This window comes from Schistocerca cancellata, chromosome 1, assembly GCF_023864275.1.
Source record: "Schistocerca cancellata isolate TAMUIC-IGC-003103 chromosome 1, iqSchCanc2.1, whole genome shotgun sequence".
NCBI lineage: Eukaryota > Metazoa > Arthropoda > Insecta > Orthoptera > Acrididae > Schistocerca > Schistocerca cancellata.
The window spans coordinates 1252341219-1252368769 of NC_064626.1; the positions used below are offsets into that span (position 1 = coordinate 1252341219).

At 38.0% G+C, this 27551-nt stretch overlaps 1 protein-coding gene across 1 annotated transcript in view; it reads left to right on the plus strand.

Annotated features, from left to right (window-relative positions):
* The window catches only part of LOC126094923 (Down syndrome cell adhesion molecule-like protein Dscam2), an 873814-nt gene that overhangs the window by 759175 nt on the left and 87088 nt on the right, over nt 1-27551 (plus strand). The window contains exons 28-29 of the mRNA XM_049909573.1: nt 13454-13630; nt 19547-19735. Of these exons, the coding sequence (XP_049765530.1) occupies nt 13454-13630; nt 19547-19735 (366 nt within the window). The remainder of the gene's footprint in view (nt 1-13453; nt 13631-19546; nt 19736-27551) is intronic.

The window sequence follows — 27551 nt, forward strand, 5'->3', positions numbered from 1 at the left end:
ACAATGGTTTTACTTTCGCATATTTCAAGAGATCAGGGAAGTAACCTTCTTCAAAGGATTTGTTTATAATGAGAGAGAGAGAGAGAGAGAGAGAGAGAGAGGGGTGAGCTATTATGCTGTAAACTTTTTTAATTATTTTGGTGGGTATCCCATCCCAGCCAGCAGAGTTTTTGTCTTTTAAGGAGAGTGTGACATTTTCAACAAATTTTTCTGAGACTGTGTTGAATTTTTTGAGCCATTCATTGGTATTGCCTTTTAACCCAAAACCATTTACTTTCTCCTCATAATTTGCTATGTCTAAATCAGATTCTGCAACATTTATGAAGTACTCATAGAAGCACTCAGATATTTGAGCTGGATTTACAACTGATTTTTCCTTAAGTTTGATTTCTAAAATGTCTTATTTATGATTTCAGACACCTAATTCAGACTTAACTACAGACCATACTGCCCTTGTTTTATTTTTCTGCCCTAGAATGAATTTGTTATTTGCCATTTGTTTTGAAGCTTTCACAACTTTTTTAAAAATAGTTTTGTAGTTTCTAACATATTTTACAAAATCATGATCTTCATTGTACTTCAGTTGATCATGTAGCTTCCTCTCACTCAATATTTTTATTCCTGGTGTGATCCATCTTCTCTTACTTGATGTTTTGTTGCAATATGATCTTGGTGGGAAAGCTTCATTAAATACTTCAAGAAAACTGTTTAAGAATGTACTAAAGTTATCATTTGTTGAACCACCATCCACAAAACACCAGTTAACTTTACTTAGTTTCTCACAGAATATTTCAATATTTGTTTTACTGAAACTTCTTTTCAAAGAAGTAATTTGTTACAATGTTAGCAATGCATATTGCTGAGTGAATATTTTCTCTGGTGAACTCCGAAAAATTTAGTTTAAAACCAGACTTTTTAATTAAATCAATAAATGTTGTTGATTCTTTATTGTCATTTGCAGTGTTTATATTAAAATCTGCTGCTATTATGATTTTTCCCTCCTTTTCTTTCTTTAGTTTATCTATCTGAATAGTCTATCTATCTGAAATTTAGAGAGGAATGGCGTGACTAAAGCCCTTTCCGAAATTTTATATATTGAAATGATCAACATATTAAGGTCTTTAAGCTCTACACAACAACTTTCGAATATGCAATCTTGATTTAAACAATTAACATCTGTTTTGACTTCATAGCTTATAGAAAAGTCCAGGAGTATGCAGCAACCTCCCTGAGATTTTTTCTCCCTGCAATAGCTGCTTGCAACGTTGAAGTTTTCAATTTTATTTAAAACATTTATTGTATTAGAGCTAAGCCAGTGTCCATTTAAACAAATAATTTATATGTTTTTACATTCTGAGAGAAGAATTTGTAACTCATCAAGTTTGTAGCTTAGGCTGCTGGGAGATTTAGAACTTAAGCCATTTATATTTTAGTGCATCAAATAAGTACTTATGCTTGTTTTAATGGTATTAAGCATACATTTTCATAGACACTCTTTAGCAGATTTCTTTTCAGCTAACAGGCATTTTTCTTTTACATCCCCTCCAGTAAATATTAGTTCCCTTAGTTGTAATGATTTTACAAACATCCATAAACATTTTGCTCCTTAAATCCATAAGCACTTCTCAGAACATCTTCCCTTAATCCATTTCTCTCCTCAACCCTATGACACCCCACACACCAACCTTCAACATGCTCCTCAAAATCTACAAACCCAAAAGTCCTGGATGCCCCATTGTAACAAGGTATTGTGCCCCCACTGAAAGATTTTCAGTTCTCATTGACCAACACCTCCTTAATTGCCAAAAATCTAGCCTCCCACATCAAAAATACCACTCTTCACCATTCCTTCATCCTTCACTTCCTGGATCTCTACTCATTACTGTCGATGCCACCTCTCTATACACTGACATCTGGATTTGCTGCTATTGAACACTACATCTCCCAATGTACTTCAGACTCCAAGCCTACCACCTCATTCGTTATATGCCTTACCAACAATATGCTCACCCACAATCTAAAGGAATCTGTGGCACAACCATGGGCAACCGCATGGCACCCTTCTATGCTAACCTGTTTATGGGCCATCTAGGGGAAACCTGCCTAGTCTTCCAAAACTCCCAACCCCTAGTCTGATACAGGTTCATTGATGATATCTTCATGATTTGGACTTAAGGTCAAGAAACCCCATCCTCATTCATTAAAAACCTCAACAACTTCTCTTCCATATGTTTCACCTAGTCCTCCTCATACCAAAGTGTCACTTTCCTGGACATTGATTTACACCTCTCTCCTGATTCAATCCGCACCTCTGTTGACATTAAACCCATTAACTACCAACCATTTCAACAGCTGCCATCCCTTTCACACCCATACAGCCTACTCACATGGACGATGTATCTGCCTCTTGGAAGCCTTCGTAGACAGGCAGTACTTCAAAATCTAGTCCACAAACAGATTTCTAATGTCATATCCCTACACACCCCCAATCCTTCCACAATCCCCAAGAATCTGCTACAAGGGAGTGCCTCCCTTTTCAGCCAGTATCACCCAGATTGGAATATCTGAACCATATCCTTTGCAAGGCCTTTAATCATCTTCCATCTTGCCCTGAAATGAAGGACATCTGAACCAAGATCCTTCTCATCCCTCATAGAGTGGTGTTCCATTGCCCACTTAATCTATACAACACCCTAGTCCATCCCTGTACCACTCCTACAACCAACCCCTTGCCACAACGATCACATCCCAGGGGCAGGTCAAGGTGCAAGACCTGCCCAATCCACCCACGTTACACTTCCTACTCCAGTCCTGTCACAGGCTTATCCTACCCCATCAAAGGCCGGGCCACCTTTGAAAACCTGCCATGTCATATACAAACTCTGTTGGAAACACTGCACAACTTCTTATGTCAGTATGCCTATCACCCAGCTGTCCTCCAGGTTGCCAAGAACAAAGTTGATCACTGGCACAACGTCCAGCTAGGCACAACATTCTCAGTTTCAATGGCTCCTTGACAACCCAGACCATTTAGATCCTTCCCTCTACCATTAGATTCTGTGAACTATGCAGATTGGAGTTATCCTTACAACACATCCTCCACTCCCACGACTGTCCTTGTTTTAGTCTCAGGTAAAGCACTGTCCCTGCACTCTCCACCCAGCAGTTTCCCCTTTCTCTGTCCTGTAATCCTCTCCCAGTTCATGCCCCCACATTGTGTTCAGCGTGTACCCCGTATACCAGCCTTTGCAATCATGTCTTGCCCATATACCTGCCACCCCTCCCACATTCCTAGCCAGCAAATTGCCAGCCTCACTCCGAACCGCTAGCAACCAATCCCCAGTCCTTCTCCAAGCCTCGTACTTCCCTCTCCCTCTACACACCCTACTTGAAACTATGCCCACCACAATCAGTCCATCTGCTAAAATACAGCATTGGCACTATTAGTCCAGCTGGCACAACGTAGGGATTTGGACGTATGTGTGTGTGTATTTTACTCTAGCTCATCAAAGGGTAACTTAGCTAGTTATCTATCTTTTGTGTGTACCAATGTACAACTCAACACATCTGCTCTACTGTGACTGGTCTCATTTAATCCTAAAGTATGTACAATCTACAGGAACTTTCTGACAATATTTATATTTTCAATGTAGACTAACCTGGACTGTGCATCAAAAATATCACACAAAAACTTCTCTGGAACTACACTGTCACCGGGCGTTATATACCCAAATATCAATCGAAGCTGATTTTTGAAATTTTATTTGTGGATGTCATACCATATCATCTTTTGGGTGTGCATCCAGGACACAATATTTCATCTTTTGATATTTTGGCTATTAACCATAGAGCCACCTTGAAGGTGGGTAGTGACTGAATTAAACTCACCCGATACACTGATATACTGTGGAGTAAAATGTGCATGCATCATAGATAAGACAGTCTGCTCAACAGTGACAGTCAGAGATAAAACTTGTGTGTCTAAGAATAAAATGGACCAAGATCTGAGTTAGGAAATCCATGTTGTTTATGAATTATGTGGTTAATTATTAAAAGGGATGATAGGTGTCGGGATCCAGGCAGTGAAGACACACATCTTTCCTCTGAGAGTGCACACGTGAAATGTGGGTTATCATGAATTGTTATGCTGGACACAGTCTCAGTTGAGCAGATGGTCTCCCAAGTATACTTCCACAGCTTTCTCGACCACTTATCCCTGTAGGATGGCTGCAACAACAATCTTATTTATCCAGTAATCCATGGAATGGCCAGTGAAAATACATCGTTTAACCATGGGAATTTATATATCAAAATAATCAGCTCCAGTTGTAGATTTGTTGGACTGTAAAAAGCAGGTGTGTCACTTGTATTTGTTAGACTATTATTTTAGAGTGTGTGTTGTTTCTCCTACGTAACCTTTATAGCACCAACAAGGAATTTCATAAATAACCACCTTTCATGAAAGCAGACCATCTTTCACAGATCCAAGAAGAGCTTGTATCTTGGCTGCTGGGTGGAAAGCCACACCCCCTCCATACTTCCTCATTATTCTGACAATTTCTGAAGAACATTTTCTGCATATGAAAGAAAGGCCACAGACTTTACATCTCTTTCCTCTTCCTCCTCCTTTGGTTGGTCTGACATTTTCACTTGCAGAGCTCTTTAAATCTCTATTTTGTAGATTCATTTTACTGATTATCAGTATGTCCTGTAAGCTGTTAGCATCAGACATTACATTATATTATTTTATTTACATGTCAAGTTCTGTAGGACCAACTTGAGGAGCAAATCTCCAAGGTCGTGGAACCTTCAGTAAATAAAATTACAACATAAAAATAAAATGTTTATGAACCTGAAAAAAGTCAAGCCATAAGTTTAAGTAAACACAGTCAACAAAACAACAAGAATCAGCTTAATTTTTCAAGGATCTCCTAGACAGAATAGGAGTGACCCATGAGGAAACTTTTCAATTTTGATTTGAAAGCACGTGGATTACTGCTAAGATTTTTGAATTCTAGTGATAGCTTATTGAAAATAGATGCAGCAGTGTACTGCACACCTTTCTGCTCAAGAGTTAAGGAGGTCCGATCCAAATTCAGATTTGATTTTTGCCAAGTATTAACTGAGTGAAAGCTGCTTGTTCTTGGGAATAAGCTAATATTGTTAACAAGAAATGACAGTAAGGAATATATGTATTGAGAGGCCAATGTCAAAATACCCAGACTCATGAACAGGAGTCAACAACAGCTGACTGCTTCTGAGTCAAAAATATCCTTTTAGAATGGGAAGAGTTACCCCAAAATATACTACCATATGACATAAGTAAATGAAAATAAACTAAGTAGACTAATTTTCATGTCGACCAATCACTCACTTCAGATACTGTTTGAATAGTAAAAATTGCAGCATTATGTCTTTGAACAAGATCCTGAACGCGGACTTTCCATGACAGTTTACTATCTATTTGGACTCCTAGAAATTTTAACTGTTCAGTTTCACTAATCATATGCCCATTCTGTGAAATTAAAATGTCTGGTTTTGTTGACTTATGTGTTAGGAACTGTAAAAACTGAGTCTTACTGTGGTTTAGCGTTAGTTTATTTTCTACGAGCTATGAAGTTGTGTCATGAACTGCACTATTTGAAACTGAGCCAATGTTGCACACAACAATCTTTACTACCACACTAGTGTCATTAGCAAACAGAAATGTTTTAGAGTTATTCATAATATCAGAGGGCGTATTATTTATGTAAATATGGAACAGGAGTGGTCCCAACACTGATACCTGGGGCACCCCCTAATTGACAGTACCCCACTCAGACCCCACATCACAGCCATTCTCAACTTTGTGAATAATGACCTTTTGCTGTCTGCTGCTAAAGTAAGAGGTGAACCAATTGTGAGCTACTCCCTGCATTCCGTAATTCTTCTGGAGCAATATTTTGTGATCAACACAATCAAATGCCTTAGTTTAACCCATCCAGTACCTCACAGAGAAAAGAGAATATAGCATTTTCAGTTGTTAAATGACTTCTAAAGCTGAACTGTACATCTGATAGCAAATCGTGTGATATAAATAGATCAATTCTGCTTACATACACAGTATTTTCAATAACTTTAGCAAACACTGATGGCATAGAAATATGTCTAAAATTATCTACATTATCCCTTTCCCCCTTTTTATAGAGCAGCTTTACTAATGAGTACTTTAATATTTTAGGAAACTGACCATTCATAATGGAAAAATAACTAATATGGCTAAATACAGGTCTAACATTTGCATTACAATACTTTAATATTCTGCTAGGCACTCCATCATAACCATTAAAGTCCTTAGTCTTCAGTGATTTAATTATTGACTCAATCTCTCCCTTGTCTGTATCACAGAGGAGTATTTCAGACGTCAGTCTCAGAAACGCATTTGCCAAGAAAGTTATAGGGTTCCCTGCAGAAACTAAATTTTTATTTAATTCACCAGCAATGCTCAGAAAATGATTGTTAAATACCATACATATATATGATTTATCCGTAACAAAAATATTTTTTACTACGAACTGACTGTATCGTCGAACTTGTGCTGCTGACTAGACACTTCCTTCATAACTGACCATATGGTTTTAGTTTTATCCTGTGAATTAACTATTCTGTTTGCATACCGCATGCTCTTTGCCCTCCTAATAACATTTTTGAGTATCTTACAGTACTGTTTGTAATGGGCTACTGTAGCTTGCTTGTGACTACTTCTAACATTTTGATATAGTTCCCACTTTGTTCTACATGATATCCTTTTCCCACTAGTCAGCCACCCGGGCTGCCTACTACTGCTAGTACCCCATTTAGAACATTCTAATGGAAACCAACTCTCAAAGACCATGAGAAATGTGTTAAGGAAAGCATTATGTTTATCATCTATGTTATTGGCACTATAAACATCCTACCACTCTTGTTCCTTGAGAATGTTTAAAAAGCTCTCTATTGCTGTTGGATTAACTTTCCTACATATCTTGTAATTATATGTGATATTTGATTGACTACAAAAGCCTTTTAGTATTAAAATTTGTGCATCATTGTTTGAAAGACCATTCACTCTTTTACTAACAGAATGTCCATCTAGTAATGAAGAATGAATAAAAATATTGTCTATGGCTGTGCTACTGTTCCCCCCACCCTAGTCGGAAAAAACAGTCTGCATCAGATCATATGAATTTAGGAGATCTACAAACATCCTTTTTCTTGCACCATCATATACAAAATTCATATTGAAGTCACCACATGTAACTAATTTCTGGTACTTCCTACAAAGCGAATTAAAAACTCTCTCTAGCTTGAGCAGAAATGCTCTGAAGTCAGAATTAGAGGACCTACAAACAACAACATTTAGAAGTTTAGTTTCATTAAATTTAAGTGCTCCTGCACAACATTCAAATATCTGTTCAGTACAATGCCATGATACATCTATGGACTCTAATGGATTTTTTTTTTTTTTTTAATGTGCAAAGCCACTTCGCCACCCGGCAAGGAACTCCTTGAAAAACTGCCAGCTAATCTGTATTCTGGTAAAGGAAGTATCTGAGTTGTCAAATTATTTAAGTGGTGCTCTGATGTATCAATAATTTCAGAGTCAACATCTATAAGCAGTTCAATAACTTTATCTCTAATACCTCTTATATTTTGATGAAATATGCCAATTTCTTCTCTACTTGGAAAAATGACATCCTCTGAAGGTGAGCCACACATTACAGGGACTTCTTTTAAGCAGGTATACCTGTCAGCTGACTTCAATCTAAAAAAGATGCACCTCTGACACCAACTACTACAGGAATTTTTCCATGAGTGATCCCACCACCACCCACTACACTGTCACCTATAAGCTTTGTCAGCTTCCCCTTCCCAAACCTACTGAGGTGCAGGCCATGCCCAGTGAAACTCGATCTACTGATAGACCCAACTGGCACCACTGAAATGTGACCCATGCCATCTGCCATCAGTGCTTTCCCCAGCCCCATGTTAACGCGCCTTACAGCCACATCAAGATGAGGCTGATCATGACACTGAAACAACTGCAAGAAATGCACATTAGTGCAACCTGTTTGAGTAGCTATCTTTACCAGGTCACCACCTATATCATATTCCCCATCCCCATCAAGACTGTTTCCTGCTCCACCCACTATCACTACCTGATCCTCCTTCATAAAATTCCTACATAACTGTCCTATGCTTTCAGTCACTTGAGCCAACCCTGCACTAGGTTTCACAACACTGGTGACCTGGTACTCACTCCCCAACACTTACTGCAACTGCTGGTCCACACCTCTACTGTGTGAACTACCTCGCAGCAGAACCTTCTTCTTTCTGTTAGAATTTTCAACTGACACAGGCCTCCTAACTGCTGAGGACTGCTGCATGTTCCCTACATCTACAGCTACCAGAGGCTCCTCTCTACTCAACTCTTACAGTTGGTCAAATCTACTGCATATATGCAAAGTATAACTGTCTGAATACCTCCTCCTCCTAGCTGCCTTCCTGCCAACTGCCAGTTCCCATTCCCCACCACCCTTCAACCTCCTCAACCTATCTGGTTCCTCCTTTGCTGTAACTGCACCTGAAGGGGCACAGATCTTATGCTGCTGCTCCTCTATCAACTTATTTCTATTACAGATTCTGCATTCCCAGGAGAGGATCTCACTAGAATGCTCACTGGCTTCCCCACTGCATTCCCTCCAATGAAAATACTTTGAACAAATCCCACACCATAACACACTACTCACAAACCTATGACATAGCCCACACTTCTCACTCACAGCAAAATTTTGCAGTTAATGAAAAGAACTATACATCTGTGTCACCTAAGTTCATAAGTACATAAGCCATTGAAGTTTTAGGTACATTCATATTTTGTTAAGGTTGACACCAGCTGGACACATACAAGTATATGCAGTGCATCATTTCATCATCAGTGACTCACAAGTCGCCAAACTGGCGTCAACTAAAAAGGACTTGCAATATGGCGGCTGAACTTCCCCGCATGGGGCCTCCTGGCCAACAATGCCATACGATCATTTCATTTTTTTTTAGTGCTCTAAAAACCCATCACCTTTATCTTGAACCAATATATCCAATAATTGTAGGTAATCATTCACCTCCCACTCCATGGTAAGCCTAATATTTTCATGAATGAAGTTAAGATGCTTAATAAACTCCACTAATTTGTCATCACTGTAGGGCCAAACAATGAATTTGCCACTGATGTATCAAGATTGGTTCAAATAAAAAGTACAAAGGTGATTCAGTAAGTCCCTAGAAAATCCAAGAAATGGTTATCGAAACGATTTGCTGGTTGTGACACCTGTCACTAGAGGGGTGGTCAAGTTGCAGTCATCTCCATCATGTGGTTTCATTGTCATAGTTGATTGAAGCAACAAGCTCAGGTTTATTTTGCAACATGGAAAAATGTGAGTTTCAAGCAGTGATTAAACATTCCATTTAAGGACTTAACACTGAAACAGATCAAAGTAATGAATTTCTGCCTTGATACGTAACTGTGGACCAAAAATGGATACACTACTACACATCAGAGACTAAGAAACAATAAAAACAAGGGGATTTGAATGTGAACAGACTTTGAAGAAGGCCAAGACAGTGAAATCAGCTGGCAAAGTGATGTCCATGGTTTTTCAGGATGTATTCTGAATCATCGATGTTGAATATTATGGATTATTACAGCACCAGTTGATCAAACAAACCAAGGAAAAAAGTCATAATTTGAAAAAGAAAAAGATACTCTTCTATCATGACAATGCACTGGTGCACACCTGCACAGTTTTGATGGGCAAAATTAAAGAATTAAGTCTGAACTGTTGCAGCATCCATGACTTTATTCACTAGATTTGACTTTTTTATTTCGAGACTGGAAGAAATGACTCAGCAGATGATGGTTCACATTGAAAGGGGTCACTGCCCAAATAGATATCTATTTTCCAGATATTCTGAAGTCAAGGGTTTTTGATAGCTTAAAAAAGTTGCAACAACATTTGGAAAAGTGTATAGCATTAAAGGGAAGAATAAGAAAAAATCTCAAAAAAAATTTTTTAATTTTTTTTTTCCCCCTAAGGACTTAGCGAACCATCTTCACAAGTGAATCTTAACACATGCTTAATAATGGTGTTACGTCTTCCTCAAATGTGATGTGGAAGAGTGGACTGGGAGGGGGCAATAGAACAGAGGAAGGAGACTGTGAAGAGGAGAGTTTGAGGGCAGAATAAGTAAAGCAGTGTGATGGTGATAAAGTAAAAGAGAAAAATTTATCAGCCTGAAAATTGAAAAGTTTAAAAAATCAGTCTCTACTGAATAATATGTGGCAATTGAAGAACAGAACTACAGTTTGGTAATTTTAACAAAATCAAACAATGCAAATTCCAAGGTGGACTATCAAGTATATTATGAAAAGCGTAGATTGCTACTCATCATGACACACTGAGTTGCAAACAGGAACAGTGAAAACACTTACTGAGTGTTTTGCCAAAGCCTTCTCAGGAAACACACATTCACGTGACCAAGCATACCTCATACACACCTGACCACTATCTCCGGCCACTCTGGCTATAAAGCAACTATAACTTTGAACTAAATCAGCAGTCCACACTGGAGGGGGAAAGGGGGGGGGAGGTATAGCAGAGAGAAAAGCATAGTCTGGTAGACACACATAGACTAGAAGGTAGCAGGACAAGGCTGCTAGGGTCAGTGTCAGGAGTCAAGTGGAGGATGGAGGAAAGAGGGACAGTGGGGAGCCGGAAAGGGGAAAAGACTGGTGGGTGCATTAGCAGAGAGCACCACACAATGAGAATGAGTGGACATGAATTGGATGATGATAGCAGAGGAGGTGTGGGAACTGTTGGGTGGAGGGTGGGGGGACAGTAGGTTACAGTAGGTTGCGACACAGATAACTTTGGGAGCACAGAATGTATTGTAAAAATAACTACCATTGGCATAGTTCAGAAAACCTATGATTGAGGGGAGGATCCTGATTGCCTGGGTTGTGGAACAGCCATTGAAATCAAGCATGTTACTTTCAGCTGCTTTTTGTGCCAAGGGTGGTACATTTTACTGTTACCCACAGTCTGACACTGACTATTCATCCTGATGGACAGCTGGTTGGTAGTCATACCAATATAAAAAGCAGTGCAATGATTGCAGCAGAGCTGGTGTAGAACATGGCAGCTTTCATAGGTGGCTCAACCTCTGATGGTGTAGGATAAGCCTGTTCCATGGCTGGATTAGGCAGTGCTGGGTGGGTTGATTGGGGTGGTCCCACAGGTATATTATCTCTGTGGCAAGGTATTGGGATTGGGAATGGTGTAAGGATGGTCTAGGCCGTTGCACAGGATCTTCCATAGGATGTCACTCATTTCAAAGCATGATGAAAGATAATTAAAGCCCTTACAAAGGATGTGGTTCAGTTGTTCCAGTCCAAGATGGTATTTGGTGATAAAGGGTGTGTGTGGGGATATGGCATGAGAAATCAGTCTGAGGATAAGGTGTGGGGGTAATACCTCTCGGTGAAGCCTTTGTGAGACATTCAGCAGAAAGGGTAAGGGATTTCTTGTCACTGCAGATACACTGTCCCTCAGTGGCCATGCTGTCTGGGATGGATTTTTTGTTGTGGAAGGGATGACAGCTGTTGAAACATATGCATTGTTGGTGGTTTAATATGGACAGAGGTGTGTATGGAGCCATTGGAGAGGAGGAGATCATCATCCAGGAAAGTGGCACACAAGTTTGAGGAGGAAAAGGTGAATGAGGAATGAGGAAAGGGCATCTTGGCCATGAGTCCTGAGCATGAAGATATGATAAACTGGAACCAGACCAGGGGTTTGGGGTTTTGGGGGAGCTAGAGAGTTTTTCTCTAGATGACTCATAAACAGGTTGCCATAGGAGGCTGCCAAGTGGGTGCCCATGGCTGTGCCACGGATTTGTTTGTGTGCCTTCACCTCAAAGGGGAAGATGTTGTGTGTTAGGATTAAGTTAGTAAACTTTATGACGAGTGAAGTTATGGATCTGGTGCCTAAAAGACCTTGGGAGAGTAGTGTTCAATAGCAACAAAGCTGGTGTTTACAGAAGTGGCATCAACAGTTATCAGTAGGGACTCAGGAAATAAATGAGTGGGATGGTGAAAAGACGGTGGAGAAAATTGTTGGTATCTTTGATGTGGCAGGCTAGATTTTTGGCATCTGGTGGCACTGGTCAATTAGGGGCACATTCTTTCAGTGGGTGGACAATGAACAGCTACAATGGGGTATTCAGGATTGTAGGGTTTGTGTATTTTGGGGAGCATGTTGAAGTTGGGTATGCAGGGTGTCATAGGGGTGAGGAGAGAAATTTATTCAGGGGGGAGGTTCTGGGAAGGGCTTAAAGCTTTAAGCAGTGACTGGAAGTTACGGTGGACTTCTGGGATGGGATCACTCTGGCAGAGTTTTAACTGAATAGAACCAATGCAGTACTGTGAGATAATGTAAGAATTGGGAGATTTGCTATGAAAAATGAAACAGACAATTGTGTTGTGTTCTGTCAGTTGTATTTATTGTATTCTGCAATATCTGAAACTCAGTCTGTCACATTATATCATGCATTCTTTGTGCAGAAATGATGCAGGTCATTAAATGCTCTGACTGCCCAATGATACATTTAATTTACAGTGCATGCAAGGTGTAGTTTAGGCCATATTTGGTTCTTTGATGTTTTGGGAGTGCTTTTTGGTCCATGACTTTGGACCTCTCATTCAGGTTACCACGAACATGAAACAGACTAATTATTTAAATGTTGTCTGTGAGCAAGTCTTGCACTTTGTCACATCTGTGTGATGAGTACGATATGGACATTTCTGTGTTCCAAGATGACAGCAGCTATGTTAGCAGTACTGCATGCATGCATGCATTCTTATTTAATAAACATCCTTGCACTCTATTTCACCTTGACTGGTCCACTAAATCACCCAATCTTAACCTCCTATAAAACCTAGGGGACTGTCTGGAAAAGTGATTGTAAAATACCAATCAGTATCCGCACAATTTGGTAGCTGTATGGGACCTAACCATAAATGAGTGATTTCAACTGAACATGGTATACCTGAAGGCTTTTACTTGCCTAATTGAGATGATTATCAATGCTAGAAATGGTATCAGAGTGATGTGTGCTTGGGGTAACTAATTTTTTGTCTCAGATGCTTACTTTTCAGCTGCAGTTCATCAACCACTAATATTTCAAAGTGATGTATTTAAACCAGTACATAGTGCCTTATTTAATTATTTTTATTGACGACTGAAACTATCTTTTCTGATGTTTACAGTTATGAGATTACCATATGCGATATTCTGTTACTTCAAGAATACAGTATTTATCTTTTATTAATTACTCTCAACTAATAACAAATTTTCACAGTTTTCATTGTGATTTACAGCTCCAGCTTGTATTGCATCTTTCTCACAAGTTCTCAAAGTGCCACTGAAATCAAGTACAAGTCTTAGTTGCTTAGCTGTTGGCAACCCTACACCAAATATTCAGTGGCTTTATAAGAAGCGTGTACTTGAATCTGACTCAAGAACAAGAATACTGCAGGATTCACTTCACATTATAAGTATGTGCTATAGAATATTTGCTCTACTCTAAATATGTTTCTAAACAAGCTTCTATTTCATGAATTAATTATATACATGCGTGCTTTTTACTGCTTCAAGTTCCACAATTCACATAATTGTTGAAATGTTCTTAAATATTGTCTTCTAGTCATAAGTATAGTTTAAAATATGAAAGAATATATTAGGTCGACAACTTTGATTCTGCCATTTTATCTCAAAGTTTGAGGCTTTATTGTAAAAAACTTGCAACAAATTCGTAATTCAAAGTATTGGCCACCACTTGTCACACCTTTCTCATATCTTTCAGGTAGCATAAAAATTCAACAGCAGAAGAACTGGGCATCTTTTGAGCAGATTCATGAATTGCTCCAATTTTGCACTTATTCATGTGACCAGAGATGCTGGTTAGCCAGGCTGTGTGCTATTTATCCAAAGATATGATAGTCAGAGGAAGCAATGTTTGGTGAATACAGTGGGTGGGGTAGGACTTCCCATTTCAACATTTCCAAGTATGTTTTAATGCAGTTTGTGACATGCAGCCAATCATTATCATGCTTAAAATCACATTCTCATGTCTATCACTGTATTGTGGCCACTTGTCTTTCAGTGCTTGGCCCAAACATGTTGTTTCGATGATCTACTGTGACTGTTTCCACCAGTTTCAGTAGCTTCAAAAAGCTTCTCTCTTCCACTACACCTCCATGCTGATCCTTGATGTCAAAATCATCATTCTTGAAGTGTTTAAACCATTCTCTGCATATTCTTTCACTAATAGGTGCCTCACCACAGGTCTTATCCCATTTTTTAAGAGCCTCACAGCTAAAGATTTCTTGATTTTAAAGCAGAAAATTAAAACTTTCCACAAATGCAGAGAATTAGCCTCATAAGTTTATGAATAACTTTATGATGCACTCACAAATCGACTAATATTTTGATGGCATTCTTATGGTGTGACACTTATGACCTACCGCCAGCACCACCACTTGCCTCTACTGCTATCTATTGCAAAATGGCAGAAGAAAGTGGTAGACCTAATAATTGGTACAGGCTATGGCAAAGCTAAGCAGTAACTTAAAGAGTGGAACAGTTTGTCCAATAATGAAAACAATGGGTGTGAGTCTGTATCCAAATATATATCCCACATAACACCACTGTATAGTTGGCAGATGATGATTTAGCCACTTCATGTTATTTTCCAGAGGCATGGTGATTTAGCTAAATGGCAACAAACATTAGAAAACAATCCCTGAGATGATAAGCAGCAAAAAAAGTCATATGAACAAATGACCAGAATTGCATTCCTAGGGAATGAGATTAGAATACGTACAGACACAGTCCTCTATCCCTCATTCCACATATACTGGATGATTTTCCTAAATGGAGGCACACTTCAGGAACCAAACCCTCAGAGGATAAGGAGGAAGAAAGGTCATATATACTTACATGCTTTCCAAAAGAGGTACACCCACTTTAAATGTGGAGAGAAAAGATCTTCGATAGTAAGCCACATCAGTACCTGGCAGATGGCCCACCAGCTTGGAGTAAGCCAGGTGACCATGTGGACCATGGAACAACAAGTGCTACTGTCCATATCAGTTACAACATGTGCAGACCTCATTTATCAATGGACTTGCCACTGCAGAAATGTTTTGTTACTGGTTCATCGCATAGGACACTATGCTCCTGGGATTTCTGTCAAATATGCTATTCACAGATTAGGCTACCTTTATGATATCTCAATCTTCACAACACCCACCTGTGGGCTACAGGAAACATGTAGCAACCAATCAGCACTGGTTCAGCCTCAATGTGTGGACAAAGATGATTGGTGATCATCCCATGGGACCAGTCATCCTAGTGCAGTGCCTTACAGGTGAGGCATAACTGTGGTTTCTGTAGGTGACCCTGCCTCCCCTGCTGGAAGATGTACCTTTGATATAAAGGGTAATGTGGCTACTACTCTAGCTCACTGCCCTCTTGGACAATGAACTAAAACACTAGTACAGGCAGAACATTCCCACTTGCCAAAACTGTTGTCACACGTGCTTTCAATCACTGAAACTTGCACCATAAAAGATCTCTTTATCTTCACCTTCAAGTAGGTGTACCTCTGTTGGAATATATTTATTGCCATATATCTATAATTATGGCCTTCTTTGTTCCTTATACTCTCAGGAGTTATTTCCTGCAGTTTGTTCTAATTCAGCAAAATCACTCTGTATGTATGGAATGAGGGATACATGACTGTGTGCAGTTCTGTATGTATTCTAATCTCATTCAATTTGGTCTTAAAAGATGCACTAGAAGAGAGAGAGAGAGAGAGAGCGGGAGAGGTGGGGGGGGGGGGTTGAACTAAAGGAATCATAAGATTTCTACGTAGTGCTCCAATTAACAACTGAAGGAGGATTTTCTCTCTTCTGTTATGATAATTGCATCTGTTATTTTAGATAATAAACCATTCATTGCCTTTGTAAGAATACAATGTAAGTATTCCTAATTAACGCACTGTTACCCAGCCATAATTTATTACCATGCAAAATAGTATCACCAAAGAACAATCTTGTACTGGAGCTTATTTTATACCTGTAACTGATTATTTTTATTAAGAGTAATATTGGCATTTACCCACTTTCTTTGGGTGTCCCTGCAATTACCTTCATTTCTGATGAACAATGCCTATTGAGAACTGCTTTCTGCCTCTTTTGTTTGTATAAAACTGTGGATCAATCACATGCATTGAAAGACGATGTTCACATCACATATCATGGTACCAGATAATGCTGTGGTACAGTGTTGAACTTCATTTCTACATGAATAGAGAATCTATCAGTTTAGTATCTGTCCAAAATTTGTATGATTTTACAAGGTGTGATTGGAAAGTTTTAAGAATGGTTCCTCTACTGCATACTGTTTTGGACTGAGTGAGGACTGAGTCATTGCCTTGTCCTTGAACTGACAGGAAACTATGTTTCCTTTATTCAGTTCATTGTGGCAGCTGGTTAAGTGCAGGTCTGTTAGGGCTTGTTGCCGGATTCTGTCTGTGTGAAGATGGACGTAAAAACGGAGCAACGATTTTGTGTGAAATTTTGTTTTAAAACTGGGAAATCAGCTTCTGAGACTTACAAACCATTAAAAGCAGCTTTTGGAGATAATTGTATGAGCCAGTCAAATGTTTTTATCTGGTTGAACAGATTTAAAAATGGCCGCAAACCATTTTAAGATGAACCATGGTCCGGCACGTCCTTCCACCTCAAAAACAAATGAAAATGTTGTAAAAGTCCGTGACTTAGTGTGCTCTGATCATAGACTTACAATTAGGGAAATGGCTGATGAACTTAATTTAAGTTTCTATGCAGTTCAGTCAATTTTAACTGAAGATCGAGTGTCCGCAAAATTCATTCCAAAGGTGTTGTTACGTGACCAGAGACAATACCGACTTGAAGTGTGCCAAGATCTGATTAAGCGGACTAAAAATGGCCCAGATTTCTTAAACAGGGTAATTAAAGGTGACAAATCATGGGTATATGGACATGATCCTGAAACCAAAGAGCAGTCTTCGCAGTGGAAGACTCCAGGTTCACCATGACCAAAAAAGCATGCAAAAGTCGGTCGAAGGTGAAGACAGTGTTGGTGATTTTTTTTGTTTCTACCGGCATTGTGCATCATGTATTTACCCCTGGAGGACAGACAATTAACCAGTAATACTACAAATGTGTCCTTGAGCATTTGTGCGAAAAGGTGCGGAAGAAAAGGCCTGCATTGTGGAAAGACAGGAGTTGGGTGCTACACCATGACAATGCTTCGGCTCATCATGCCTTCTCTATCATTGAATTTTTGACCAAGTTCAAAATTCCTGTGCTTCCACAACTGCCATATTCCCCTGATTTGGCCCCTGTGGACTTCTACCTGTTTCCTAAACTGAAATTTTCACTGAAAGGGAAGCAATTTGACTCGATTAAAGACATGCAGGCAAATACGGAGAGCGTCCTTAACACACTTCAGGAAAAAAATTTCCAGGAATGTTTTCAAAAGTAGAAACACCATTGGAGTTGGTATGTTCGGTCAGAAGGGGACTATTTTGAAGAAGATGCATCACAGTAGCATGTAGGTACCACCATTGTACAATTACAAGCCCATTTTTAAAACTTTCCAATCACACCTATATCTGGAGATAGCAAGTGTATTTCACACAGCAGGCAATTCCTACATCAGTCTTGAGCTTTCAGCTGAAGCTTTTCATTATATTCAAATTTACAATATACGCCAGTATCATGCATCATAGAATAATTCGGGGATACTGGAATACAGTTTTGCATATTTACATCTTTCCTTTAAATCTTCTTATTAATAGGAGTAATCTATATTTTTTTACATTAGATTAAAACATATTTTTTTGATTATATTAGATTCAGTTTTGTTCTGTAGACCCAAAAATAATGTGATTCTCATGGGTGTGGAACTCGACAGAAAGTATAATGTAGAAAAATATAGCAACATTGTGAAAAGGAAAGTTGCTACTCACCATATAGAAAAGATGCTGAGTTGCAAATACGCACAACAAAGAGACTGTCACAAATATAGCTTTCGGCTGGTAAGGCCTTCATCAAAATGAGATGACAAACCTATACATACACCCTCACACAAACGCAACTTACACACACACTGATAAAAAATATAGAACATTTGAAAATAATATTCACTTACCTGATTACATGTCTCCTCTTATATGAGACTGTTCTATTTGCGCAAGGTTTTTATCTACTTTTGTGAAGAAATGGATTATGTGCTTGTCATACTTAGTGTTAAAATTTCATCAGGTCCTGAAACCTTGATATTCGTAAGTTTTGATTGCTTTTAAACAGCGTGAGTGCTCATTTCATTCCTAAATTTGGGAGTTTTTGATACACTAAGTAACTGACCCTAGTAACAGAGTTTTCAAGACTGATTCAGGAATTTGTATGAAAAACTTTGCAACACAAATGAGATGACAACATAAAACTCGCAGAACCACTGTAGATATACAATTTTTCACCTTTAAATGTCATACATATAACACATGCTCCTGTTCCTCAGTTTCGGTAATGACCTGAGTCCTAATGGTTGCAATTTGCAGTTTGCACATGACACAATCTTGTTCTCCTTGATAATGGTGGTGTTTAAGCAGTAAAAGTAACTGTTGTCCTATTTGATGAGGTCAAGACTTTGTTTCTCATAAATAAAAATGAAAGTAAATAACAGCAAAGCAGGCAACATATTCTTGGTTGTCCAGGTAAGTTGACAAGTGCATTTTTGTGCAAAAATGGACACGTACTTTGAGTGGACATCCAAAAATATGCTATATCAAAAAATACCAAGGAAAGCTTGAACCCAGAAGAATAAACTGCAAAGGAATGCAGCCTAAGAACACAGGATCTCAGGGTGATATTCAAGTCATTAATATTACAGGTTTTTAATATTAACAGTACACTGACTTGGCTAGAATGTGCCAAAAATTTATGTAAGAATCTCTTTAAAGGATACTTTACATTCAGCTTTTCTTTTTAAGACTATCTGTAGTTACCCATAGCTGTCAATGAGCTCAAGAATTGCATTTAACTTCATTACTGTTAGAGTAACACTAACATGTCACATCATAGCTTCTGAACATGTTGTTTGAAGTACCTAAATAATGTATGTGCTTAAATGTCTTGAAGTTACGTCATAACAAGTAGTTTTGGTATTTTCAGAGTTTATGATTTGCAGCTTTTATCCAAGATACATAACTGGAAACACTTCATTATTCTGCAACATGCTATAAAATAAAGAATGGTCTTTTTGCATATGCACAATAATAATGTCTTCACTCTTACGAAATTACTTAATTTGCTTATTGTTATATAAATGAAGAAGACAATAATTCCACGTCTCTGTTGTAGAAATGGAAAAACTCAATGAGGGGAACTATACCTGCATTGCAAAAAATCTCTTTGGCGAGGACCACATTACTTACAAAATTATTGTGCTCTTGACACCTGACCCACCGTTGCTTGAATCTACAGGCTCAGATCATAACAACATTGAACTCCAGTGGAGGTCTATCAAAGATGGAGGAACACCAATATTAGGTATGTGAAAGCACTGAATCTGTACACTGTTGAGCCAATACATTATGACCATCTGCTTACTAGTGTACTGATCAACTTTGGAGTCAATATAAAAGTTATTCTACACGGCATGGATTCAACAAGTCCTTGGTAGATTTTGACAGTTATATGACTTATATCTACGTACAGGTCACAAATTACAGGCCAGTGATTCGTGAGTGTGGTGCTGATGTCCAGGAGTGTCCATGGTCAAGGCATCAATGTGAGTCAAGTATAATGATCCTCAAAAACTACTGTAGCAGGATTTTGTTCAAATGACATGCACAGTTATCCTGCTGAAAGATGCCATCAGTCATGGAAGACATCAAACATTAAGGGATGCAAGTGGTCCACAATAATATTCACATACTCCACAACCATCATGGTGCTTTGATTACTACCACAGATTTTGTGGAAGCACAGGCAAATGTCTCCCTTAGCATAATACTGGCCCCACTGACCTACGTGTCATGGGACCTGCATCTTTTGTACATTCATTCACCTAGATGATGGCATGTCTAGACATGACCATCAACCTAGTGTAACAAGAAATTTGATTTATCAGACCAGGTGACATGTTTCTTTTTATCCACAGTCCAATCTCAATGATCCTATGTCCACTGAAATGACAATTTACAGTATTGTTGGTTAACTTGGGAACATGTATAGAGGTTGTCTGCTGCAATGACCTATGCTTAACAATGTGTGCTGAACACTGTGTTCTAAAACACTTGTGTCTGTACCAGTAAAGTAGCATGGCATCAGTTCTGTCAGAGATTGTCACCTATCATGCTTTAAAAAGCAGGCAAACTTCTGACTCCCACACTCTGTGATGAGACATGGGTGCCCAATGCCTTGTCTCCTACTTGTGATTTTACTGTCCTTCAGCCACTTTCCATAGATGCTCACAACAGTAGCATGCAAACAATGACCAGGTTTGCTCTTTTTGAGATGCCATTCCCAAGTTCCAGGCCAAACATTCAGTCACTTATGTCAGTGGATTTCCCCATTTGCAGCCTGCATCTTCACTAGAATGACTGCCCATGTACTTCTGCTCTATGTATATACTTTCCTAACCATGCCACGTGCCTGTAACACTGCCAGGCAGCATCAGTCTTGCAATGGACAGTGGTCATAATAATTTTGGCTTATCAATGTATGAGAAATAAATTATTAAAGGATATTTACATCTTTGTGTGTATCCATTATATTTGGCTACACTGAATCAGTCATGTTATAGTACTTTAGTTTTATAACGGACAAAAGTGATAGATTCTGTAACCACAAAAATTATCTTTCATTTTACTGAAGCAATGAGGAAGCATATTTTATCACATAAAAATTGCATCTTATCCTGCCCATATATTATGTATGTATAAAATTTCTTCATGATGAAATTCATTCCATAGTATACACTAGTGTTGGTATTGAATAAATAAACACTACATCCTTTGTCTTAGAGGAACATTTATTCTGTTGGTATGCCAATAAATGACAGTCATTTAACCAAATAATATTAAAAAAGTATTATAATTTTCAAATAATTTGAAACAACACACATTTAGATGCTTGATCAAGATAATGGCTGTGGGATATTTTGAGATTAAAGCAAAACCAGCTATGAGATACACTTAATTACCCTGTTAGATTATCTTATCGAATGAAACAAACTAACAATAATATTGCAAAGATTCTCAACTTGCTTTAAATGTTCAGAAATATACAACTGTGCACTTTACAAAATGAAAAACAAAATGTAGTACAAAGAAACTCATCTATCCTGACGAGTTGGGACCAGATGCAATCTGAATTAATAAAAATATTCTATTAAATGCAAAAACTTTAATACATACTACAATGTAGAAACCTTTTATTTTGGCACCAACGAGAAACACTTTTTTTGGCACTTGAACTCTACAGTTAGTAGAGTCTACTCACATTTATTTATTGAGGATGTAAGTTTCTTTTGTTTTAGACTTGGTAGCATTTGAGAGCAGCATGCTCATGTAGACTTTCAATTCAGCTGGAGTTGTTTGTGGCTGATGTTCTACATAAACCATTAATTTTTCCAGCTGTGCTGTTGACTCTGCATGCAGCATTCTTTCTTGTCCTGAAACTCATTGACATTGTCTACTTCACCTTTACTATTGGTCTCTGTAGTACAACAAGTGTAAATTTTGTCATAGGTCTCATGCCATAACCAGAATCACTGTCATTTTGCAACCAAGTATCCACATCACTATCATCTGCATCTGAATGAGCATGAATGTTTGCTAACATTTCAAGGAATTCAGAGGTGTTGACAACTTCACAGACTTCAACAGTGGAATCACAGCTAGCAGGCCATGCTGTTTTCCATGACTTCAGAATTGATAGTTACCAGAAGCTGGCATATGCCATGATGAACTTTTCACCTTTCTAACCAACCTTCGCTGTCTGTGAAGTTAGAGTCATCATCCAGCTAAGGATCAACATCAGGTATCTTGCTGTTGAAGTTTAGCACTTTTTCGTGCAGAACTGGGCAGGGTATGGAACTCCATGCTCTCTTTTTTTCAATGAATCAAGTGAATAATGGTTCATCCAGTGTTTCATTTCTTGCTTCTTTCTTTATTGTACCATCGTTCTGCAAACTGTCGTCATTTTCAAACAGAAGTCTTCAATTTTTGCTTGGTTCTTCTTCCAGTCTGACACAGTTGATGTCCCTGCACCGTACTCTGCAGCTATGTTTTTCAGAAGTTGTTCTTTACCTTTTCTGTTTAGTGCTTCCAATTTTTGTTCATCAAAACAACTACTTTCTTTCACTTTGAAATCATTTCACTCAAGTGGACACAAACATGAAAAAATGAATAATATTGATACAGCTTCTTAACTCTGTAAGGAACAGATCCACACTGGCCACAGTAAAGGCAGATGGAGTGTGGGACTGATGATCTCTATGCAGTTTGCAGTGCCGATCTCTATGCAGTGTGCAGTTCCAACATAGCATCTGTACATAATTATACCATATACCGAACATACCAACTGTTTACTGCACATTAATATGTTAAAAAAAATTCTGAATACACTGGAAGTTTGGATTAATGAGGTTCTTGTGTGTCCTGTGATTACAATATTGATGAGCCATAACTGAGATTGGGAAACTCATAGAAATAACTCTGTGCAACAACCTGCAGGGATAAGAAATTGAGCAGTCACATAGATGCAGTCATAGGTAAAGTAGGTGGCAGACTTTGATTCATTGGTAGAATACTAGGGAAATGTAGTCATTGATCAGTCAACAAAAGAGACTGATTTGCACTGATACAACCTATCCTAGAATATTGTTGAAGTGTGTGCGACCCAACAGGTGATTTAAAGATATATACAGAAATGCAGCACAGATTTATTTGGCCCATAGGTAAGTGTCCTGGAGATGCAGAAGAAACTGAATTGGTATACACTTGAAAAGAGACACAAACTATTCTGAGAAAGCCTATTTACAAAGTTTAAAGCAATGGCTTTAAATGATAACTCTTAAGAACATAATACAACCTGCTAAGGTTCACTCCCACAGGGATTGTGAGGGCAAGATTAGATTAGTTAGAACATACACAAAACCATTTAAACAGTCCTCTTTCCTCCACCCCATATGTGAACAGACCAGGAGGAAGCCTTAATAACTGGAACAAAGGGGAATACCCTCTGTCATTCATTTTTCGGTAGTTTGCAAAATATGAATATAGATGTTGCTTTTTAGAAATGAGAAAAATCAGGAATGCTTTCTTGTCATGGCAACAGAAGCATCTTAAGCACATTGTGATGCTGATGGCCATCTTTGCACTTCTTCTTGTACCAACAAAGGACCTATTTATGTTTTAAGTTTCCACTCCTTTTAAATTAAGCATTTTCTATGTTACAACATTAGATGTTGCAGAATACATCTGTTCTAAAGAAAAAAATCTCACTAACTAAATAGGAAACTTAAGTGTTTGTTTGAGTTCTGACGGTACTAAGATTTGTAAATAAGCATTTCTCTTGGCAAACGACCCAACCTGAACTAGAATCAATTGTCAACTAGTTTGCAAATGGTATGACTGCCTTAAATTATGTGTTCTACAAGATTAATGCTACTGAAAACAATTCACACTATGACATACCTCCTTTGCTACTGTTAAATAATTTCATTATTATAGTTTATGTCAACATTATGAAAAAACTATTATTGTATAGTAGGCAGTGTGTATTCAAGTGCAAGGAAGGTAACATCACACAATAGTAAAAAGTTGACTTAGTTTTTTAAGATGGCATCAAAGTACACGGGAACTGATGACATCCATGGCATGAAATGATACAGCATGGAGATAATACTTACTCTGTGGTTTATTCACCATTCCACATAATATTTCATGTTTATTTTCACAGTGTGACAGTAAATATCAAAAGATGAAGCTTATAACTCACCACATGTTGCAAAGAGCTTCTCTAGGTGTTAACTCAAGCCATGTCAGAAACAGTCTATATGAGTCTGACCTGACCTGAAAACAGTCTTAACTCTGCTGACTCAATTGCCACTGAATGAATGTTAAATGAGACTTCTAAATGTTCCTTAAAACTTCCAGAACAATCCAAATCAAAACAATATTAAGATAACTTCAGTTTTTTAAGGTTGTATATCAGATTTAGTATACTGAATGTATCTTGAAGAACTGTAATTATGTAACAGTATTATGAAAGTTGCTACTCACCATGTAGTGGAGATGCTGAGTCACAGAAAGGCACAACAAAAAGACCGTCGAAAAGTTAGCTTTTAGCCAACAATGCCTTTGTCAATAATAGACAACACACACGCACGCACACACACACACACACACACACACACACACACACACACACACACACACTCACACTCACACAAATGTAACTAATGTGCACATGACCACAATCTCTGGCAGCTGCAGCAGATTAAGGGAGAGGCAACTGGGTGGCAGTAAGGTGGGGGCTGTGGCAGAGAGGGGGAGGGATAGCAGGGTAGGATTGGGGGATGGTAAAGTGCTACTGGTAGCATGCAGGGACGAGGTAAAGAGTAGGGCAGCTAGGTGCAATCGGAAGGTTAGGTGGGGGGGGGGGGGGGGGGGAGCGGGGAGGAGGGTAGTGGAAAAGGAGAGAAATAAAAAGTCTGGGTGCATTGGTGGAACAAAGGGCTGTAGAGTGCTGGAATGGGAACAGATGTAATTATGTGAAGATTTTTAATAATAATAGCTGATAACAGAGGTTACAAAATTTGCAAATACACTGATGAAAAATAAATGCAACACCAAAAAATGGTAAATGTAGAATATTGAAATTCTGGACATACATTTGTCTGGGTAATATATTTAAGTAATTAACATTGCAAGATCGCATATTAATTTAACCGCAAGATAAACCATTACAAATGTGAAATGTGGGTACATTAATAATCAATGTAACAGCAATAATGTTGACTGCAAGCATGCAAACACAAATGCATTAAGTTGTACAGGTGCCAGATGTCAAGTTTGTGGGATGGAGTCCCACGCCTGTTGCACTTTTTCATCCAATACAGTGATGGTTAGTGCTGATCGTGGATGATGCTGGAGTTCTTGTCTGATGATGTCCAATATGTGCTCAATTGGAGATGTATCTGGTGATTGAGCAGACCAATGCAACAAGTTCAACATTCTGTAGAGCATATTGGATTACAACAGTGGTATGTGGGTGAATGTTATCCTATTGGAAAACACCCCCTGGATGCTGTTTATGAATGGCTGCACAAAAGGTTGCTGTAGTATAGAGAGAAATTGCAGCATTAGAAAATTGCTGTGAAATGCAGGGAAGATCTGCAGCTAATAGGCACTTGGTGCAGGGACTGGCAACTGCCCTTAACATAGGGGTCATTCCATCTCAAATCAACTAACAGTCTGAACCTTGATATCTCAGATTTGGATGAATTTTTTTTCAGGTAATGTACCCACTAACACTAGTTTAAATTTGAAATTTCAGATTTTTCTGACGTTTGGTTTTTGAGTTTTAAAGATTTAAAAATAAAAAAAACCTCCGTTTTTGATCAATCGATGATTGTTTTAAAATACTGTAGTTCAAAAACTATATAACCTAGAGAGCTCGAACTTGCACCATTGTTTTCCTCTATAAATTCCCTTCAATTTGACATGTAACATGACTATGCTACCTAAATCTGAAAATTTTAAACTCTTCCAAAAAAATATTTTTTGAAATTTCCAAAATATGTACCCTTGGATTTCTTTATAAAAATTATATGTGTTGTCCAGTCTAACTGACTACATGCATGTAAAATTTCAAGATGGGATCTCAATGGATCCTTGTGTAAAATAATATTTTACTACTGCAATACACACTAGTGAGGTGAAAAGCAGACTATTTCTAGGCTATGAATACTAAGGTAGGCCTATGTAATTCTAACAAACTTAAATTATTATGTTAGTCTTTTTATGCAACATTACCCTCTTATTGTTTGTTAATTCATTAAATGATATGTTAATGCGAGAATAAAATATATAAAAGAATAATAACTTAAGAATCTTACGATTTTGTATGACATTCACCTTTTATTATAAAAAAACGTGAGATTTTCATAAAGGGTCAAGGCTCTAGTTTTGGCCACTACCTCACTTACGGCCACCTTGATGTAACAGGGAAGCTACACTGCATCCTTTCATCATATATTATAAATGGGAGGGAAATCTAAAACGTCTGATGTATTTCTTCACATCAGATTGCCTGAAACATAATGCAGTTGCTTTCTATGTATTCCAGAAAAAACTGCTAAAATCATAAAGCAAAACTTGCCTTTCGCTCTTAAAAATATTATTTACTTTTCTGATGGCAGCACTGCACAATATAAAAATAAGAAAAACTTCCTTAATTTGTGTTTGCATAAAACTGATTTTGAAGTTGAGGCAGAGTGGGAGTTCTTTGCAACATCCCATGGCAAGAGCACATGCAGTGGCCTTAGCGGAACTGTTAAGTGGCTAGCTGCTAAAGCTAGCTTACAAAGGCCATATAACCAACAAATCTTAACACCCAAATCACTTTATGTATTTGCCATGGAAAGCATAAAAAACATTGACTTTAATTATTGCACAACAGAGGACTTTCGTTTTCATTTCATTTCATTTTATTATATTCCTGTAAATCATTTACATGATGTAGGAATTCTCACAACAAAGTTATCATACTAGTACAAGTACTACAGACATAATAATGGAATATCATTTTCAAGGCATTTTTTAAAAGTACAAATTGAGACATATAAATTAAAATTTGTGGCAATAAATTTACACACAATCAAAGTACTCATCTACGTCATAGAAAGTTTTGCTTAAAAGGCAATTTTTAAGCTCAGTCTTAAATTTCACTTCATCTATTATTTCCTTCATGTACACTGGCAGAGCACTGTAAAGTTTTATTCCAAAATAACTTACATGCTTTTGGGTTTGTGTTGTCCTTACCCTTTCTACATACAAATTCTTACGAGTTCTAGTATTTTAATTATGGCAGTCCTAATTTGTACGTAGATTTTTCATATGTGCTCTTGTACACAGAATGCTTTTAAAAATATACAGTGATGGTATTGTGAGTATTTGCAGTTCTTTGAAAAGGGATTCGTATAGATCTTTTCTGAAATTTGAAGATATCTGTTAAGCTTGATTTAGTTTTACCCCAGAACACTATGCCATAAGACACGATGGACTGAAAGTAAGCAAAATACACTAGTCTAGTATAGTCTGTGCTGCATACTCTAGATAATTCCTCAATGCAA